Here is a 21,186-nt window from a genome sequence, read left to right on the forward strand (position 1 = left end):
ACATCGATGCTGATTAAACGATCCAGTATCTGTACAATTCACGAAGACATTTTTTTAAGTCAATTCTTAACCGTCTCGCCCCCGACACAGAATGAAACACGTCAGCGTCAGAGAAATTTTCACTTCCTGTTGACTGGCAAAGAGGCGGAGCTCACATGCCGGAAAACGGGAAGTCATTCCGATTGGGCGTTACAAACAGAGCTAGTGTCACACAGTGACGGGCACGTTATTGGAGCTACGTGTACTTCTCTATCATGGCAGAAAATTTTGGCTTTTTTTCTTCCTCGGATAAGGGTGCGCCGGTCGAAGAGGACCCCGCGGCTGCCTTTATTGCTCAGCTGGAGAGTGAGATTGCGGGCATTGAGAATGATGAAGGGTTTGGAGTGCTTGAAGGTGCTGGGCAGCAACCGTTGTCGCAGCCCTTCTACGGTATGTAATCACAGGGTGTCACTGCTTGGTTGCTACACCGAGAAACGGAAGGAGTATCGTCAATTGCTTAGGTTTGTTCTGAAAACCAAACAAAAAAAGAACTAACCAGGATATAGAAAAATGATAAAGTGTATTGAAAATGTTTAACAAATAAATAATAATAATAAAAAGCTCTACGGGTTTAAACCTATGCGCGTTGGCAGCCGGTGTTCCCTGGATGTGGTATAATTCGCGCATGCGCGTGAATGGTATTCTGTGATGAGGTCCAGAAAAGTCGCGAATCTATGCAAATTTTACGAATTTAAATTTATAAGCGATCAAAACTTAATAAGGAGCTTGTTTTTAGGTAGTGGTATTATTACGTTAACTATTATGGTTTATTTATTTTGTTCTGGGAGCACTATACAAGTAACTTGTCAAGAGAAATCCGTAGAGGGTTCTCTCATTTTAGGGGTGAGTAGTGTCAGGATAAGAACACACTTGAAAGTTAGAATGGGGAGCAGGAATCTGACATTAAACCAGTGTCAGTCCTAAGTGTGTATGTTTTATTCTTTATTTTGTATTTTGAGACGGGATTCGTAGGAGTTAGTAGGTCAACTAGGAAGAGACCATGAAAGCTCTGGTGCCCTTTACACAGCTGCGTCTCTCTCTCTCTCTCCCCCTCTCTCTCCATTAGGTTTATGAAGGAATGCAAGGGAAGGGACTGGGTTTCCATAGAATGCGTAGATAGGAAGCAATGTATTGATTGCTTTGGAAACAAAAAAAGTAAAAAAAAAAAAAAAAGTCGTGCAGTAAAGTGTTTTTTTTTTTTAATCCTGCTGTATTGTGTTTCTGAGATTGCTTCTAACGTGAGAAAAAGAGCAAGTGTAGGTGGGTAGGAGAAGGAGAATATTCATTTGAGTTCTTCTTCAGGAGTTTTGATATGAACATTAATTTGTATATGGGCATTATCAAACTTATAATCAAATTGGAGTATTGGTTTCTTTTTTTATTTGGAGCTATGTCTTGTCAGTATTCATTATAGCTTAGAGTAGAGGTGCCCACACTTCTTCGGCTTGCGAGCTACTTTTAAAATGACTAGGTCGAAATGATCTCCCTCCATTAAAAATGCTATATAGATAGATAGATATCTATCTATCTCTTTCGAGTATACTTTATACATAAAATATATGTTGTCGTACCTTGCATAACTGAATAACCTTTATGACACAATAACAATTCAATACATTTATGGTCACTACAGTATTTGGATTTAATAATCTTCATGTGGGACTCATGTAAATAAGTAAAGAAGAATAATGCAGTCAAGGAGGTAGCACATTTCCTCATGTTTGGGTACTTTTCCTCTGTGAATAATTTCTAAAACTGTCCATGAGCCCCATACTTCATCTGAATGTCATCCTGTAGTGTCAAAATCTCATCATCCACTGTAGAGGAGTTTTAGGTAAAACAGCGTTGCAATTTTTGATGCGGGTGAATCACTTTCAACATCTTCCCTAAATGGATAGCACTTAAATGTAGCGATTGGCTCAAGTAAAGCTGAGTCTTGTAACTGTCAAAGTCTGACAGGCAATTTTCAATCTGCTCTGTGTAGCGTATGCTGTGAAGTTGCGCACACGCCTTCCATTGCGTCTCCAGCTCTGACGTGAGGTTTTGGATGTTCCCCAAATCAAGGCGCTGCAGCTTTGTGGACAGTTGTTGCATTTTTCGTTTGAAAGTATTAACTGAGCCAATCGTATTGACCATGGAGTTCTCATTTCCTTGCAGCTGTAAATTAAGCTCATTCAACATGTTGGTGAGGTCCGGAAAAAAATGCCAAGTCTAGCGGCCATTGATCGTTATTCAGTTGCTTGTATTCTGCATGTTTAATGACAAGAGAATGTCATTAACAATAAGAAGAACAATAAGAAGAGCACACTGGTGCAGAGGATAGTGCTGCTACTTTGCAGCTCCAGAAGACACGGTTGTAATTCCACCTCGTTACTGTCGATGAGGAGTTTATACATTCTCCTGATGTCAGAAGGTTGTTAGGGTTTTTCAGTTTTCCTCTCACCCAGATATGTGCCAAGATAATTTGTAAATGTACATTGGCCTGGGTGTGCTCCCAGGATAGTCCCTAAATTCGCTTAATCCAAGATTGGGATAAGGAGTTGGAAAGTGAATCGATAAAGTAATATGAAATTTAACCACTGGACTGAAGCATATGACACTGTAACTTCCAATTGGTTTTGTAGTGACAAGCTACTAATTTGTGTCTGTATGTATGTGTGTGTCTATATATAAATATTATTATTCATTTATTCATAGATAATCAGGACCCAGTTTTTCCCGTTAGTGATAGGACCCAGGTCCATTCCAGGGTGAAAATGCACACACTTTGCCAGAACAGTTTAAAGTAACAAATTAACATAACACACACTGTGTGTGTGAGGAAACCAGAGTACTTGGAGAAACTCCATATGGACATAGTGAGAAAATGCAAACCACACAGATTCTGATAGCTGGAAATTGAACCAAAGTCCTGGAGTTGTCGGGCTGCAGCACTAACTACTGAACTACCTTGTTGCTTGTGACTGTTTGTTTGTGTCTACAATATACTGTATATAGGATACATTTAAATAGATAGCTAGAGCTAGTGTAAAAAGTCTGTCCTTTGCATTTGCTCTGAAATACTTTTCATTCATCAGGCAGGGTGGTTTACTGGGACCAAAGCTATGCTAGAGTCCATGTGCTAATAATGGTATATTATTTTTGAGACACAGTCAGAAGGGCGTCACTGGCACTGTCAGCAGTCAAGCAGGCAAACCCTGTATGACGACTTCATGGGCCTTTGCTAAAAACTCTTTGAAAAAATAATCAGATGCTTTTCTGTGTTTAGTAAAAAAATAGATTTTGTTTAACAGAAATTACAATGGCTGAAAATGGTGCTCCTAATAAGAAATAGGAGCTCATCATACAGTACATTGAGGATATTTCCTTATTGCAGAAGTTATAATAAGGACATAAGCCCTTTTACAGAAAAGAGGAACAATTCAGCCTGTTAAACCAGTGGACAAATTTATTGATGCCATAACAAATTTTTGTCTACTGACAAAAAAAGTAATTATTTCAATATTGGAATGTTAGTTTTGGAAATTTTAAAAATGATTTGGACAGCTTTTTTGGCCCACTTAAAAAGGATTTCAATGAGAGGTAGGTGAATTTCATTTCCTATGTGCTTCACCTTTAGTGTTAGCTTTGGCAACTTATCATCTTCCTCAGCCCCCTTTAGTTGTGAGGTATCACAAGGGTTTGTTCTTGGACCAACTCTGTTTTTCTTTATATAGGTTGCCACTTTGCATTATTTTAAATAAGTAAACATTCCTTAGCACTGTTATGCAGATAATACCCAAATCTACCTGCCTCTGTAAAACAATGATAGGGATACTCTTACTAGTTTTTAATTGCCTTGGCAAAATTAACTGTTGAACGGAAACAGGCTTTCTTCAGCTGAGCAAATCAACAACATAGCTTATTATTATTGGAGGTTGGACAATCAAAAAGAATATCAACAGCAGCCTAGGTCCATTTACTTCACCTGTCAGGTCTCAGTTTAAAAATCTTGATATCACGTTTGACATAGATTTTAACATAAATGAGGTGGTTTAAAATAGCTTTTTCCAGCTTTGGGCCATTGCTGCATTACACTGACATCTGTCTTATTCAACCTGTATAGGCTATTGTAACTATACTGGTGTTTGCCACTCATTTCTATCCCACCTAATATTCATTCAGAAAGCTGCAATCCAAGTTGGCTTTTCTACATTAGCTCCCTGTTAGGTATGGGGTGAATTTTACGATTTTATTTTTTTTTTTGTTTAAACCTTTATGTGAGTATTGTTATTTGTCAGGCATTTCTCGTGTTGTTTGTATTGTTTTTTGTATTTATCCTTTCACTTGTCATGTTTCTATTCCCTCTTTCTAATCTGTTGTTGGTCTAATTGTTAAAATGACTACAAGTTGACCAAAGTGGTTAACAAGTGTGCTATATAAATAAACTTGACTTAACCTCACATATATTGTAAGTTGGTGCACAAAAAAAGTTGTCCTATGCACAGTAAAGAGCCCAGCCGTGTTTTATGAGTAGCAAGTGTAGACCAGTGAATTCTTAATGCGCATTTTGCTTTGTTTTTGTTAGTTCTATTATGTGAGCGCATGCTGGAGAGAAGACCTGAAATGTTGGTTGGAAATGTGCATTTTAATTGTGGAACTGCTTGTGCAGACTCTAAAATTGACAAGTGAGCGATTCATGAAAAAATATTTTGTTGCAACTCATCCTGCAAGGTGCACAGTTCGACAATTTTATGAAAAAGGGGCACACCTCTGCTTCTGTGAGCAATGGACTGAAACCAACAAATCCTTCCGTCCATACTTCCAAAGGTTGTCATAAATATTGCAGATGGTATGGGAATATGTCCTCATAAGTTGACTAAAAATCATCACTAAATACAACAATTTTAAAATGTATTTCTAAACAGCCTAGCATTTGTTTCTACTGTTTGAATTGATATTAAAAAGGGAAGCCCACACAACTGTATTGCACCTCCTGGGAATGTGTACATAATAGAAAAACTGAGAAAAAGATCTCGTTGATTATTCTTAAGAATTATTGAAAAAATCCACACTTGATCTAAATGCTGCAATGGAGTGATATGAGCAATGATTTCTACTTTCACTTTGTGATGAACACTTTGCTAAGATGTGTCATGTGATTGGAAACCCAGAAGGGTCCCACTGCTGAAAGAAACACTTGAGCCAGACTGATCTTTTTTAAAAATGTTCTTCCTGGGGGAATTTAAAACTATCTGGATATGCACATGTTATCGGTTTGTCTATGAAGAGGAAGTTGACGCCTTCAATGAAAATGACACTCTCCTTACAATTAAAAACATAGTGGGGGTTTCATAGTGCTGGCCTCTGGTACTAGAAGCTTTGTCTGTGGACATATCATCTTGAAATCTGAAGATTAGATTTTTGATTGTAATTATCCAGACTAGCCCAGTGTTCTGAAAATCAAGTGTCTGTTCTTAAACTTAAATACAAAATTAACCAGTAATGGCACAAGAGGAAATTCTGCACTGTAGGAATGGCCACCAGTGAGTCCTGGTCTAAATGTTATTGAAAGGCTGTAGTTAGGAGGAGGAGAACATGTATTTTATACTCGCTACCAATACCAGTAAAATTGTGCCATACTCGATACCTTCCAAAAGAAACTCCTTTCAGTGGCTTTTTATTAAAGTACCTCCATTATTGAAGTGAACAATTGTTCTGTAATATAAAATATATGTATAATAATAGTGACAACTGTCATTTAAATAAACAATTGTTGGCATTAATAAGTATAATACAATGCAAGGCTTGAATTTTAATTTGTAGCAGGGATTCTCCACAGTGTAACAACTAATGGTGGCATTTATAGTCTTGTGAGAAATTTCAGCATAAGGTTAATAAAGAGCAATATCATCATAAACCACCTAATTTATGTTTGTATACATGCATTCAAAAATTGACATTTTTTTTGTCCAGTAACTGAAAAATACTGCTTAAAATTAAAATCAAATTGAATTCAAACAAATAATGCACATTTAGCAATGAAAAATGCTGTTTTGCTTGTCTTGCTAACTGTCTTGCATTTCTGTTAACATAGCACATATTCGGAGAAGTATTAAATTTTATTTTTTAAGTGGAGCTGCTCATGTTTTTATATCCCACAGTCATATATGCATAACTGTGAATGTGTGTGAGGTCCTGTACTTTAGTAGCCAAGCTGTGGACTATATATGTCAGTTAGAAAATGGATAAATACTTGATGGTGGACATTTGTAAAAGTGTTCGTTACAATCAGAGGATGAATGCAAAGGTTCCGTTCATATATTGAAACTGTGTACAACATTATTAAAAGCCAGTAATCTCATTGTCTTTGCATCTCATCTTACAAATGACAGCACAAGTTAAATGATTAGACCTCATTTCACTCTTAAAGCATGCACAAATCTGTTACTGAACTAATTTCGTAATTGGGGGGAAAAGTAAATATAATGTAAGCCTTTATTTATTTATTAAATAAAAAGCATGATTCTTGCACTGGAAATTCTCTTGCGTGAATACAAAAGCATTTTCAGACATGACTCTTGCTGTTTTTTTAATTAAAACTACCGAATAGTTGATATGGAACCGTAGCATCACCACTGTGAGCCATTTTTGTATGTAGCTTTTTCTTAAAATTTTCTCATATATCACTGTGAGAAGTATCAAAATATTGGTTCTTGTGACATTGCTAATCGTATAAAAAAAGCAAGTACACTCTATGAAATTTTTTTTTTTGCTCTTTTTTTTTTTAACATATGTGGGTATATCGATTTGATTTTCATTTAAACAGTATATTTAGATAAAGATAGCGGGGTAATGAAAATTTTACTTTCCCAAAATTCAATGAAAAATTAGCAGATATGCTGTTTCCATTTGTGGAAAAAGAAAGTACATCATTGGCTCTAAAGGTTGGTAGTGCTGTCTTTGGCAGAAACAAGTAAGCATTTCTCATAACTATTTACCAGTCACTGATAATGGACTGAAAAAAAGTTTTCCCCACTCCTCCATGCAAAATTCTTTCAGCTGCTCAGAGTTTGAGAGTTGTCTTGTCTTCACAGCCTGTTTCAAATCCCCCACAGTACCTTGACAGGATTGCTATCTGGGCTTTAACTCTTTTTTCCTTGGTGGATTTACTGCTATGTTTAAGGTTTTGGTTATGTTGCAGAGTTCATTTCCAGTTGACCTTCAATCTTCTGACAGATGATCTCACACTATTATCGGGAATCCTTTGGTACAGTGAAGAATTCATAGTGGATGATGTGATCGTCAGCTACCCAGGCCCTGAAGCAGCAAAGCTGACTTAATCCATAAAATGTTTACCACCATGCATTGGCCTTTTCTGGTCAAATGATGCCTTTGGTTTTCGCTAAACATGTCTCTTGTTACTGTGGCCAAATAATTCAATCTTCGCCTCAGCTGTCCAGGGCACGTTGTTTCAGAAGTTATGGTATTCAAATAGGTGTTTATGGGCAAACTTTAGTCTTACTGTGATGTTCTTTCTGATCAGCAAAGTTTTTCTTCTCTCACACTGAACCACCAAGTACCGTACAGATTTGGGGAGCTCACTACGTGTCTATCTGCACATGATATGGACACTGGAGATGCACTTTAATGCCAGGTGTACGTGTAATCTGGTTAAACTACATACAGAGTCAGTCTTTATATGAAGCATACTTAAAATTGGGTCTTTTTGAACAAATGAAAGTCATTGTAGGCCATACTGTATATAACGCAGTCTTAAGTTTGACAGCTCTGCTGTAGTGATTGCAATTATTTTGCTGCTGTTTTACAATTGTTTTCAGTCATCTTCTGGTTCCCCCAGAAGATGGTTCCAATTGAGATCCACTGCTTTAAAGAACCTCTACATAGCAGACATATTGTATCAACTGGGGGCTCAGTGGATTTTTTTAGCCCTTCATGTTCACCTTCCAGCTGCAGTCACACTCGTGTCCCTCTGATTACATCCCTATTATGTGCACGATTGACTCATATACCTGTGTGCAGAGGCCAGTTGTTATACTATTTTGTTTTTTTAACTTGCTTTACCTGTATAATTTAAAAGCTGGGAAATGCAGTATGTATTTACATATCTTACATTCCATTTTAATCTGAAACCCAGTGAACAATTGTTAAAGTTCTGTGCCAAACTGCTGATACATAATGAGCCAAAATTGGTATGTTCTGATCCACTGCCAGAACACCCCTGCCATCACTAAGCCAAGGAGTGGTTGGCAATGTCAACAATTAATGTTGAGCTGTGCATAAGCGTGTCTCTTGGGCTCCTTATGCCAAGTTACTTGTGACTTATCAGTGAATAAGAGGGAGGTTTGACCCCAGAGATTGTATTTTAGTGATTAGTCCGCAAAGTTTTCCATTCCACTTTGTAGCCTTCAGCTCTGCTTGTCTAAAACCATGCTAAATTATTTTATATAAACTGGATTATTTTTATCTTTGCATGTTTCACAAATAAAGCAACTGGTACACTAAATCTCAAATTTTAATGATTAGTAGATTGTGTATTAGACTTTTGGTACATGTGATCCTTTGGTAGGCCTGGAGCATTCACATGTCTACCCCAGCTAATAGCACGTGTAGCAGGAGACATGTTGAAGCTGATATTGATTTCTGGTACTAATGGGGTGGCTTCATTGCAACAGGAACACCAGCTAGCATTATTGATGCATACTGATCCACAGAATTACACAGTGGCATAAGGAAATGTTGGTGAAAGTGGCCCTTCCTGTTGGTAGTATACTCTGTCACTCACTCTTTTTATTTTACTGTATTCTTAATGTGTGCTACATTTATGTTGCCATTGTCATATAACCAAGTTAATCTTTTTTTTTTTTGGTATGATCACCAGATCAGATTCACTCACCTTTGTTTATGTACCATAATATAAACTGCAGTGAAACAGCTGAAATCACATTCTTCACATTAATATATGAGCACCAATAATTGGTGAAATTTTTTTCCTGTTACACCTTCTGAAAGGCATGGTTGATTAGCATTATCAGCTTGTTTCTAAAGGGTTCAGTATTTGATGAGAAGTGATTGATGATGTGGTATTATCAGCTACAGAATGTTGACAGGTTTAGGGTCACTTTGAAGGGAAAACCTAGGTAGATTGATGTGATATACACAAAGTTATATTGAGAGAAATCTTCTAGCATGTCCAAGAGCCTGAATTTGATCTTATCTTCATCTTCTGATTATTTCCTGTAGCTTCTGTTTATTATACATTATGCAATAGACCTAATCATAATATCAAGCTGTCTAAGATTTTGTTATTTGCACATGCTGGTGGTTTGAGTATGATGCCTGTTTAAACATAGTGATTGAATATGGGTTGCAATCAAATATAATTATGAACATTTTTTGACCAAAATAGGGTATTAAAAAGGGAGCAGTATAACTGTAGGTTGATTGTCCTTTGCACAAGTCATTTGAATAAGGTTTATATTAAGTTGTTGTTTCATTTGTAGTAAAAGTTTAGATTACCATAAAATTGTTAATCCATTTCATGTTTGTGATAGGCTGTGGGTTAATCCCTACAGCATTAGGAGCAAAACAGGAATGTACCCTGAATGAAATGAAAGTCCATTGTGGAGCTTTCTCATATATACACACTTTAGATGTGCACTATTATGAAGCCAGTTTAGAGTCCCCAGTTAACCTACGGTAACTCGGAAGTTGTTTGGATGAAGGAGGAAGACGGGAGTACCTAGAAGAAAAAACCCACAAAGACCCGGGTAGAATGTGACGGTGAACCAGTTGTAGGATTTAAACCAAAGGTGCTTGATCTGGCAGTTTACCAACAAGTCATCCAGTTTAAAGTAGTAACAGTTTAACTCTGAAGTATAAACAAAATACTTGGATTATTATTAGAGTGAACTGCTTTAACCTATAGTTAAATGATTCCCAGAGGTGAAAGATTGCCATATGACAGATACATGACCCAGCTTGGCCCTTACAGAGAATTAAACCTGCATTGGCTGTACAGATGTATTGCCAGTATGAACTGGGTGCAGTAGGATGGCAAAGAAGGGCATGCACAGGATGAGAATGTATATACTATGAATATGCATTACTCAGGCTAGGATCTGAAAAAGAACTTTGGAGCCTTTAGGCTGCATGGGTAACCACTATGCTGCCCTTGGTATGCATTTAGTGTTCTGGATCAAGGGTGAAAGGAATTGTCTTTTGCTTTAATGTCTCTCTTCCCCTTAAATCTTAACCCTTTCAGACTCCTTGGTTCCCACTAAATCCAGACTGTATTTACTATAAATTGTGTGAGCAGAGGCTACTTTTATAAACAATGTATAATGATGTTTAAAACCTAAACCATGTAATGCCATACAAATATTTACGGGAATCTCAGACCATGAGGATGCACATTTCTGCTCAGTTTTACAAACGGGCAGCACCCAGCCTCAAAGCAGTGATACTTTTTCTTGTGGTTTCCTTTTTTTTTTTTTTTTTTTTTTTTTTCTCATGACGTAGGCTTTATCAAATACTCCAACATTAATTATGTATGGTTTACAGATTAAAGGCACTTGATTCTAATCAATCTTTAAAAATATAATGGTGCATGGAGTGGCCAAACTATTCCAAATGCCATGGCTCCTTTAGAGTTGTTAGAAGACATTGCAAATTGAATAATTAGAAGAGAGCAAATATTTAGAGATCATACTGATTTCTTGTCATGTGATGATGACTGGGTTCTAAGTTGATTTAGATTTCCAAGAGCTATCCTCTTGGAGGTGTATGCTGAACTGGAGCCGGCTTTACAAAGACAGGCTTTGAGAAATTGTGCTGTACCTGTTCCTTTACAAGTTTTGTCCTCTCTCTGGTTTTTAGCCACAGGAGAATTTCAACATGAACTGGCTACCGATCGGGTAATTCTCAGTCATTCACTGAGTCGCGACATACCACCTATATGGAATGGCATTATCTGCTTGTCGGATATATTAGATTTCTTTATAGTGTGGTTAAACAGGCAAACATCAAAGTGCAATTTGCAGCATCATCCAGTTTTCCCAAATGTAATTGGAGTGGTCGACTGCATGCACAATGTTACGAAGGTGCCTTCAGAGAGCGAATTTACTTACGTACATAGAAAGCTCTATTAATGTGCAAATTATCTGTGATGTGAAAATGTATCTCATTAATGTTATGGTGAGATGGCCTGCCTCATCTCATGATTCATTCATTATGAGAAATAGTAGTGTTGGGAACAAACTTGAAAATGGTATTGTGTGTAATAACTGGCTTATTGTTAAATATATTACCTATTTGGTCAAAACTGTAAATTATCTGTATGATGTAACCATATAGCATGATTACTTAGGTGACAGTGGGTACCCGCTGAAGATGTAGCTTCTTATTCCACTTGCCAACCCATTGACTGAAAAAGAGCGACATTATAATGACCTCCACTCTCGGGCTCAGATAGTGGTAGAACATACTATAAGTAACTTAAGAGTTGTTGGTGCTGCCTGGATAAGATTGGTGAAGTGCCGCTATATAGTCCACAGAAAATGTGTTGTATGATGCAAGCATGTAGCATGCATCATAATGTGGCACACAATCATGCCTTGCTCATACCTGAAGAGATGCAGTATGGTGAACCTGACACTGACCCACCAAATGGTGCAAAATTGGACAGCGTTACAACTTCATTTGAATGTAATTAGCAGAATGTAAAAATGGGTAATCTGATACAGCATTGTTTTTTAACCAATTAATTTAATTTGTGGTCAAGATCACATAGTGCAGCATTTATAGTTCCAGTAAGAACAGTATGCTGCTATGCTAACAACAAGCCATGGATTACAAGTGACATCAAGGGCCTTTTGAACCAGAAGAAAAGGACTTTTAAAGGCGGTGATCAGCATGAGCTGAAGCGTGTGCAGAAGGAACTCCGAGTCCAGCTCAGGGCGGCGAAGGAGCAGTCAGTACAGGAGAAAGTTGGAGCAGAAGTTGCAGAATAACAGCATGAAGGAAGTGTGGGATGGGATGAAGATCATCACTGGCTGCAGCTCGAAGCCGGGTGCCACCAGAGAAAGACGTGGAGAGAGCAAACCAAATGAACAATTTCTTTAACAGGTTTGACCACCCTAACCCACTCTCACGTTGGAGTACTGCACCCTTCACCCCTCCTTCTACTGATACCAGCATAAGAGAGACATCCCCACCCACAATTACAGCAGCCCAGGAGAGCAGAGAGCTGAGGAGACTTTGTGCCAGCAAAGCAGTGGGTCCAGATGGAGTATCGCCACGACTGATGAAGTCCTGTGCGCTGGAGCTGGGGAGTCCTCTACAGCGCATCTTCAACCTGAGCCTGGAACACGGGAGAGTCCCGAGGCTTTGGAAAACATCTTGCATCATCACCCCAGTCCCAAAGGTGTAACGTCCTAGTGAGCTGAATGACTTCCGGCCTGTCACCCTGACGTCACATCTGATGAAGACCATGGAGCGGCTGCTGCTTCACCACCTGAGACCACAGGCCCGCAACACAGGAGCGCCACAGGAGACTGTACTTTCTCGTGTCCTGTTCAGCCTATATACATCGGACTTCCAATACAACTCGGAGTCCTGCCACGTGCAAAAGTTTGCTGACAACACTGCTATCGCAGGCTGCATCAGGAGTGGGCAGGAGGAGGAGTATAGGAACCTAATCAAGGACTTTGTTAAATGGTGCGTCTCAAATCACTTACATCTGAACACCAGCAAAACCAAGGAACTGGTGGTGGATTTTAGGAGGCCCAGGCCCCTCATGGACCCCGTGATCATCAGAGGTGACTGTGTGCAGAGGGTACAGACCTATAAATACCTGGAAGTGCAGCTGGATGATAAATTGGACTGGAATGCCAATACTGATGCTCTGTTCAAGGGAGGACAGCGCCGACTATACTTCCTTAGAAGACTGGCGTCCTTCAACATCTGCAATAAGATGCTTCAGATGTTCTATCAGATGGTTGTGGTGAGTGCTCTCTTCTACGTGGTGGTGTGCTGGGGAGGCAGCATAAAGGAGGACGCCTCGCGCCTGGACAAACTGGTGAGGAGGGCAGGCTCTATTGTAGACATGGAGTTGGACAGTTTGACATCCATGGCAGAGTGATGGGTGCTGAGCAGGCTCCTGTCAATCATGGAGAATCCACTGCATCCACTGAACAGTATCATCTCCAGACAGAGGAGCAGCTGCTGTCACTGTCCTGCTCCACTGACAGACTGAGAGGAGATTGTTCCTCCCCCACACTATGCGACTCTTCAATTCCACCTGGGTGGGGTGGGGGTAAACGTTAACATTATACAAAGTTATTGTCTGTTTTACCTGCATTTTTATCACTCTTTAAGATTGTTTTTTTTATCAGTATGCTGCTGCTGGAGTATGTGAATTTCCCCTTGGGATTAATAAAGTATCTATCTATCTTATATTCCTTAATTCCTTTTTCCACATTACTTACAGCATCCACTATTACATTTTGTCACTCCATAACAATGCTTAATGGCACACGGCCACATGGTTGCCTTGCAGTTTCTGAGGCAGCGGGGTGTGTGCTTGGGACAGCAGCACCATCTCCGCCTGGAGTCGCGTACCCAGTACTGGGGTTCCCTTTTGTAATATTACCTGAAACAGAATACATAGTAATACCTCATCTGGTGCCTGCTATTTGTCTAGTACAGATTTTATTTTTTTTTTCTCCAGCCGTCTGGAGTTTTTTTGTTTTTTCTGTCCCCCCTGGCCATTGAACCTTACTCCTATTCGATGTTAATTAATGTTGATTTATTTTGTCTTATAATTGTGTCTTTCATTTTTCTATTCTTTAATATGTAAAGCACTTTGAGCTACTTTTTGTATGAAAATGTGCTATATAAATAAATGTTGTTGTTGTTGTAGTTAAATAAGCAAATTATGTACACATGTATTTGTAATGGTAAGTGGGGGGGGGAAATTAAAACTCCCCCTTAACAGTGGGTAAAATGCTAGTTGTATCTGTCTCAACTAATAATTGGAGCATCTCGCTGCTCAAAAGGTGTGAGCACTGGAATGTGGATACTTCCTCCAGTAGTGACACTTAGACAGTGGGCTGTGACTCGCCTTTTCATTTCAACTTTGATATCTGACCACTTTTATTTTGTGCATTGTGCACTGACTTTCAGAACTTCAACTTTTGAGTGCTTCTGCCATGCTGTGCTGCTCCATCAATTTTCTTTTGTTGCTTATACCACTTTTCAAGTTTCCAAATAGTATGTTATTTCCTTGGCTCCATTTTGCATTTGTTGAAATTCTTCTTTTACATGTCCTTTTGCCATTGTCTTTGAACAAAACACTGAACAGATGGTGCTGTTTATATTGATTTACATTTAAATAGGTGAAATTCTGGGAGGAGTTGGGGTGGGGCTCATGCATGTGTAGTAAAATTCACATTGATTGCAATTTATAAAAAAGGAAAGTCTATAGAACTTTGTTTATGCACAGTAAAATAAAATCTGAATTTGTTTGTGTATGCACACATTTCTAGTTTTGTTCATATGCTATGTTTTAGTGAGAATTCTACAGTACACAAGGTGTTGTTACACATGAGGACCCAGATGTGTAGAAGCAGGGTCACCTATTCAAAAATAAACCTACATTTCAGGAACCATGGGGACACGCATCATATTTCAGTAATCTCTATTTAGAGTTGTTAGTGCTTATTAATATTTCTTGGTTATTTCTGAGTTTACTTTCTTGGTTCCCTTTCTGTCATCTTGTCATATGCAGTTTAGCCTGTCCAGGAGAGAAGAACAGGATGCACTTGTAGAATGAAAAACTGTAGGAGCAATTGGCTTTTGGTTTATGAAACCAAGGATGATTTTGAGGGTTGGTTTGTTTTTTCAGTCACCTTATTATTCATACTTAGTGTTGATAAATATTAAATTTATATTTTGTATTTGCTTAAATAAAGCACATTAAAGCAGCTTTGTAAAGAAAAGTTGCTTTAAAGGAAATATTCACAAATCAGAAAATAATTCAAAGTGCTTTTCATTTTACTTGAAGAGAACTGTGCTGTTCACATGAGTTTTCTTTAACTGCCATGTTTAATTAAAATTACAGCTGCTTTACATTAGTGATGTATGATGTGAGCTATATTGTGTGTTATGAAAATAAATGACAATACCACTAGTTGTGTGGGACTAATTTTGATATACTTTGTTTCACAATGCACGGCAAATGCCACTTGGTCTTTTGTAAAGTAATGTTTATGAATCAACCATGTACAAGCACGAAGGTATACTTCATCTCTTGTATCTTGGTCTTTGGAAGCCACACAAAGTAGGTCTTTGTGAAACTTTCTCTAGGTTCCGAGAGTTAAACAAGATGAAAGGCTTGGGGGATCTGATCTCCCAAATTCTGTAAGAGTTTAATTTATACATTACTTTTTTTTTTCTTTAGACAAAATATTAAAAAAATGCACCTAATCTTACTTATGCATTTAAAGTACTTGACATTCTCATCCAAAGAATCTTGGTCGGTTTATCCTGTACTGGTGATGATGGTAGAAAAAGCATGAATGCAGTAGAAAAATGCCATCGGTTTATGGTTAGCAATGGGCCATGTCCTCTTTCATGGTAAAAATGTTGAAGATAGAAACCATTTGCAAGCAAAATGTATAGTTCAGTTGTTTAGTTAAGTAGTAAATTATATGTGTGATGGAAGTTTAATGCATTAATGTTAAAGTAAAAATGATGACCTGGTAACTGTACATATGTATGATTCCATGAAGCTATGAATGGACCAAAGTACATTTGCCTAAACTGGTGGTGAACTCTCTATTAAAATTTTTCATTCAGTTTCCTTAGTTTGAAACAAATGGGACCTAGCACAAAAGGTATTCCTGCTTGCAAGTACTTGTATTGCCCCCTCCCTGATTTTAACTGCGTAATTTAAACGTTTTGTCCTCCGAAATCCAATAGCCTAGAAGTTCACAACTGTTATTCCATTTTGGTGGCTGTAATATTTAATGATATCTGCAGTGTGCAAAGTTTGTTTTAATTAACTGTTCCTTGTTTTTCCTTTTTTCTTTTTCTAAAGTAGCCACATCTGAGTTATTTTTTCAAAAGACTTTTTAATGCCTCTAACATATTGATGTTAATTTTCACATGACTTATTTGGCTTTGCAACACCAGTAATCGTTCAATAGAACATACAATAACTATAAAAGGTAGCTTATGGAAGTGGTTCTGTATCTTGGTCAATAAACTTTTATTACTAAATGAGGTAAAGCCTATAGCATTTGAAGACCATGTTATTTATTTTTTGTTATACAATGAGCTCATCAGTAGCATGTGTATTTATCTTTACCCTGTTCCTCTTTATAATTCCAGATGGCTTTGACAGTGCACCGACAGCCATCAATGGAGATCTTTTTCCGGTGAGTGTTCCCAAATCAAGTTCATTTGAAAAAAAATACAAATTGGGCTTATCACATGCACTGCCTTGCCACATTACATTTGAATTAACTTTTGTCATCCAAAATAAATCGGCTTTGGAGTCCTTGAATTTGAGAGCATGCTTTTACATCCATCTATTTCATTTGTGAAAATGTTCAAACTCTGTAAAATACAGAACATACCTTCAGTTGCTTTTTAAAGATTATTTTCAAACATCTTATGTGTCTTTTTCTTATTATTGCTACCTAGTCAGAGTTAAAACCTTTTTTTATTTTTTTTTTGTCCAGAGTTGCTTCATAACCATAATACAAAAATAATTATTAGTACCTCATCAGCATTACTGTATTGACTAATCAATGCAGCTATACACAACAGTTTCATTCTGTACTAAAGGCTGCCTAAAAACTTGCCATATTTATATACACTACTGATGAAAAGTTTTCTAACACAACACTTTTTCCAGTGTTTCTTCAAATTGAATCCGTTGAAATGCAGTCAATGACCTAAAATGGTGAAAAGGCAACCTGTAAACTGCTTCAGGTTTAAATTTTAAAGTTTAGGTTAGCAAAAACTGAAAAGGAAATATCCAAATATTACAAATTGGCCTTCAGGGAACAACTTAATGGGTTACAGCCTACAGATGTTCTGCAGCAATTAAAGTAAGTTAAGCCTTGCAAGTTGAAGCAAACAATTTGCACATTTGTCCAAACTTTTTTGTTGATTTACTTTAATTACTAAACACCCTCTGTCTGTCTTAAAGCAGAGTTGGAACAGACAGTGTTGCTTTACCTTAAAAAGTTGTAAATTCCATTGATAATGGCAATTCAGGGGTGTGGAAATCAAATTTGTTTCTACTTGTCCATGGACAAGTAAACTTAGAAAATCCACTTGTCTGCCAGTTAAATTCACTTGCCCATAAACAAATAACAAAAGTGAAAAATAGTTAATTTTTTCTGATCTCTTTTATTGATACCAAAACTGCCTTCCATTTTAAAACTGAAAAAAGTTCTTTCAGGAAGTAGTATTTTGCCACCTTGCTCTAGAACATTATATAAAAGATCCCCTTATTTTAACTGGCTAATAAACAATGTCTTCATTATAGCTACCCTAGTTCTTTTTTCATATATTACAGTTACATAACAGAACACTGTCCTGATTCATTTTCTGGCATGTTCTTCAGCTTTTGTCTTGCAACATCTTCTCCCCCAAGAATCTTTACTATCTCGGACAGCATGGGCTGAATGCTGTTCATTTCTGCTTGAGCTGAACTGCATGGTTCCTGGACTGATGGTCCTGCAGAAGTGAATGCTGTCGACTTTTCAGGTTTTTTATGAGTGATGTGCCTGTTACCAGGTGACAGCCAGAATTCCACAGCTGGTCATGGGTCAAACTCTTCTAAAGAAGCAGTATTGAACAGCCTAGCATAACGCTCAACCTCCAAGCGTTCAGCTTTAAAAAGTGCTTTTTCAATTGAACCAACTTTTTTCTTACTTTTAGACTCATGTCTCAATCTGACGTACTAAACCTCCAGTTCCTATCCTTTTTCTTTCTGCACATATCCAATCACCACACGATAAACGCATTTGTGAAATTAAAACTAGTTATAAGCTTAGACCTCTGAATGGATGGCATAATTAAACATGTATAATGAAATTTTTTTTTAAAGTTCTGAAAACTGAGGTCTAGGTTTATAACTAGTTTTAATTTCACAAAGACTTTTATCGTGTAGTGATTGGTTGTATGGAGAAAGACAAAGGATAGGAACTGGGGGTTTAGTACATAAGATAGACACAGCAAACATGCAATAAAGAAAGCCTGCTCAGAAAAACAACCATTGAATTCTGCGTTCGTGTCTCAACCTCCAGAACACAAACCCAACATTTACACAATATTTCAGTTAAACCTGTGCAATACCCATTCACATATCCAGTTTTTTGGAGCCTCGTCACACCTACCATAAACTTCTCTACACTGAACGTAGACCTGAGGACCCCTTAATGCAAGGGAGCAGCACTACAGCCACGCCACCGTGCCCCCCGCCATCCATGTCTAATACATGCTTTAATACATTTCATCATGAAAAAGATATCCAGTTTTTATCTTAGTATTCTGAATGTTCATTGAGCAGGAATATCATGAAGTCAATGTACGGCGATTGCTGCTGGCGCTTCCTCAGTGCAAGAGAAAGTCAGTTTAAGAAGCGTGCAGAGATTAACAACTGGGTCGGGGAACACTTAATATAAAGCATTTAATGTGCTACATTAATTTATGACGGGGTTTGAGAAAATCTAGTAAATGAAACATTCATTTTAAGATTAAATTTAGTTTGCGACATTCTACTGACAAAATAAACTATGAGAATAAAGTAGAAATGTCGACTTTAATCTCGATGTAAATGTCAAGAATAAAGTCAACATGTCCACTTTAATCTCGACATTTACATTTTTTTTTGTCTTCACTGTGTCCGTATTTTTTTCACCGTGGCCTTAATACGCTTCCATAAGTTTTTCAGGGCCTGTTGTGCCAGTTTTAATAAAGAAATTATCCATTTCTCACCCACGATGCTACTTGTTTCAGTTTCTGCAGCACGCATATAGCGAGAACAACGTGCTTACCGCAGTGCATTATGGGTTGCGCATGTAATTCCTAATGACGTATTCGAAATTCCGCAAGATGGTATATTTCCAAAGAAGTAAATATTACCGATGATGTTGGGAATAATCGCGTCTAATACGGGACGATTTTTGTTGATATTTTATAACATTTGGAAAACGTTGGAATGTTTTCTTCTTGTTTTATATAAAAAATTCTCTAATCAAAAACGATCTATAGACAGCTCATCAAAATTGATGTCACGCAATAAAAATCAATATATCAGAACCTACACGAAATCGCAAATTTCAGGAAAGATTAACTGCCTAACAAGCTTTATGTGGCGAGAACAATTGCATTGTAGGTGAAATGGCCGCATTTTTATGTAGAAAATATTAATTTCATCAATAATATATGTTATCGATTATATATAATGAAAAATCATCAAATTACATCGTAATGTCGGCATGAAAAAAATGCATGTACAGTAAATAGTAGGGTAAAATACTTATGTAAGAGCACAAGAGTGATTCCCCTTTGAAAAATCAGCTGTCATTTTGTAAACAATATTGAATACCAATTTGAGACATGAAGAACATGCCAAAGTAGACTGTTTCACGTAACCAAATGTTTAAAATTTGAAAGTAGTGGTAAAAATGTGCCCTGCACTGCACATTTAATTCTTTTTTCTCCAGAAAATTGCACTTGTCCGCGGACAACTGAAACCAGAAAAACACGCTTGTCCGACGGTCAATTTACCCGAGTCGGGTGTTGGATTTCCGCACCCCTGCAATTAACAAATCAAATGAGACAAAGCATTATTACCCTTAGAAGTGTATACTTTGATTTAGAGAAGTTGTAAAAAAGCAAAGTGTGAATGAGTGTGGTATCCCTACACAATCCAAAGGCAATTGGAAACTGGAAGAAACTCTGATAGAAAGAGATGTAGCAGACCCAAAGTCATGGCCCAATCAGAAAACCATTTTCTGAGGGTCACCAGCTTGTGTGATAGGTGTCTGTTAGCACAATAGCTTCAAGCACAGTTTAACAGTGGTAGAGTAAAAAAGCAAGTCTCAGTTTCTACTGTGAAGAGGAAGGAGACTTTGTGCAACAGCTTTGACAGAGCAAGTGGAAGTAAGAAAACCATTCCTTAAAGGACAAAATAGGGCCTTGAAATCCTGGCTATAGACTACTGCGGACTGGAAGAAAGTCTTCTGGACCGGTGAATCAAAAATTTGAAATCTTCAGTTCATTCAGTGTTTGTAAGCCATCAAGTTGGTGATCTTTCTTCAATGTGTGACACCAGTTGTCAAGCATGGAAGAGAAAGTGTGATGGTCCAGGGTTCTTTTGGTGGAGGCAGAGTTTGTGACTTGCATAGTGACTGGCATTCTGAATCGAACGTTCCCATAGTTTGGCTTTTATATCCACAAAAGGTGATGTTTTAGAGAATGGGCTCACTTTCTTTTCAAAGTAAACACTCAGAGTTTTGAGATGGGCAAGCAGAATAGACTTGATTAAAAAGTTGCACACAGCTGTCTCGGTTCAATGATGTGAGTGCCCTTCGATGGGTGAATCTTAACATTTATTATAGTTCTTCTCAGTATCTCTTCTGCACTTAAACATTTTTCATCATTATCTGACTCAAAAAACACAAATCCTTTATTCCTAAAATGAATCCATACTACCAGTGTTTTCTCTTGCTTTATCAGAAATAACTGCTTTCTGCCCCCTTACTTTGCCACCATTATTTTTAAAACCAAAGCATAGTTACCATCTGCCCCACAGAGTTACCTTCCCTCTATGTCCACTACATCACTTTTCACATTTCTGACCTAGGGCTGGTAGATAATGGTGACTTTCCATGCATTAAGAGAAATAAAAATGCAGTCATGAGCCTTTAATTATTTAACTCTTTCATAACCTAAGGCTAGCTAGTACAATATGTTCCATTTTAATTTAATAGAGATTACATTAATACACAGGTTTAAATCCACTATAGTGGCTACTGTCATGAATCAAAAATTTGAATAAAATTTGTTCACTTAATGATTCATTGACTTTTTTTTTTTAATTTGCCATTGTTTATTTTTTTATGT

The 21,186-nt window shown here is 37.5% G+C and overlaps 1 protein-coding gene across 3 annotated transcripts in view; it reads left to right on the forward strand.

The window, feature by feature from the left end:
- Window positions 1–204: 204 nt before the first annotated feature.
- The window catches only part of cltb (clathrin, light chain B), a 45,159-nt gene continuing 24,177 nt past the window's right edge, over window positions 205–21,186 (forward strand). Inside the window, exons 1-2 of one of the 3 annotated variants that reach the window (XM_039773927.1) lie at window positions 205–429; window positions 16,432–16,478. In XM_039773927.1, the coding sequence (XP_039629861.1) occupies window positions 255–429; window positions 16,432–16,478 (222 nt within the window). In that variant the 5' untranslated portion in view covers window positions 205–254. The remainder of the gene's footprint in view (window positions 430–16,431; window positions 16,479–21,186) is intronic. The other 2 variants (XM_039773928.1, XM_039773929.1) reach the window with 2 other exon arrangements.

The sequence above is a fragment of the Polypterus senegalus genome, chromosome 13 (genome assembly GCF_016835505.1).
Source record: "Polypterus senegalus isolate Bchr_013 chromosome 13, ASM1683550v1, whole genome shotgun sequence".
In the NCBI taxonomy this organism is placed as follows: domain Eukaryota; kingdom Metazoa; phylum Chordata; class Cladistia; order Polypteriformes; family Polypteridae; genus Polypterus; species Polypterus senegalus.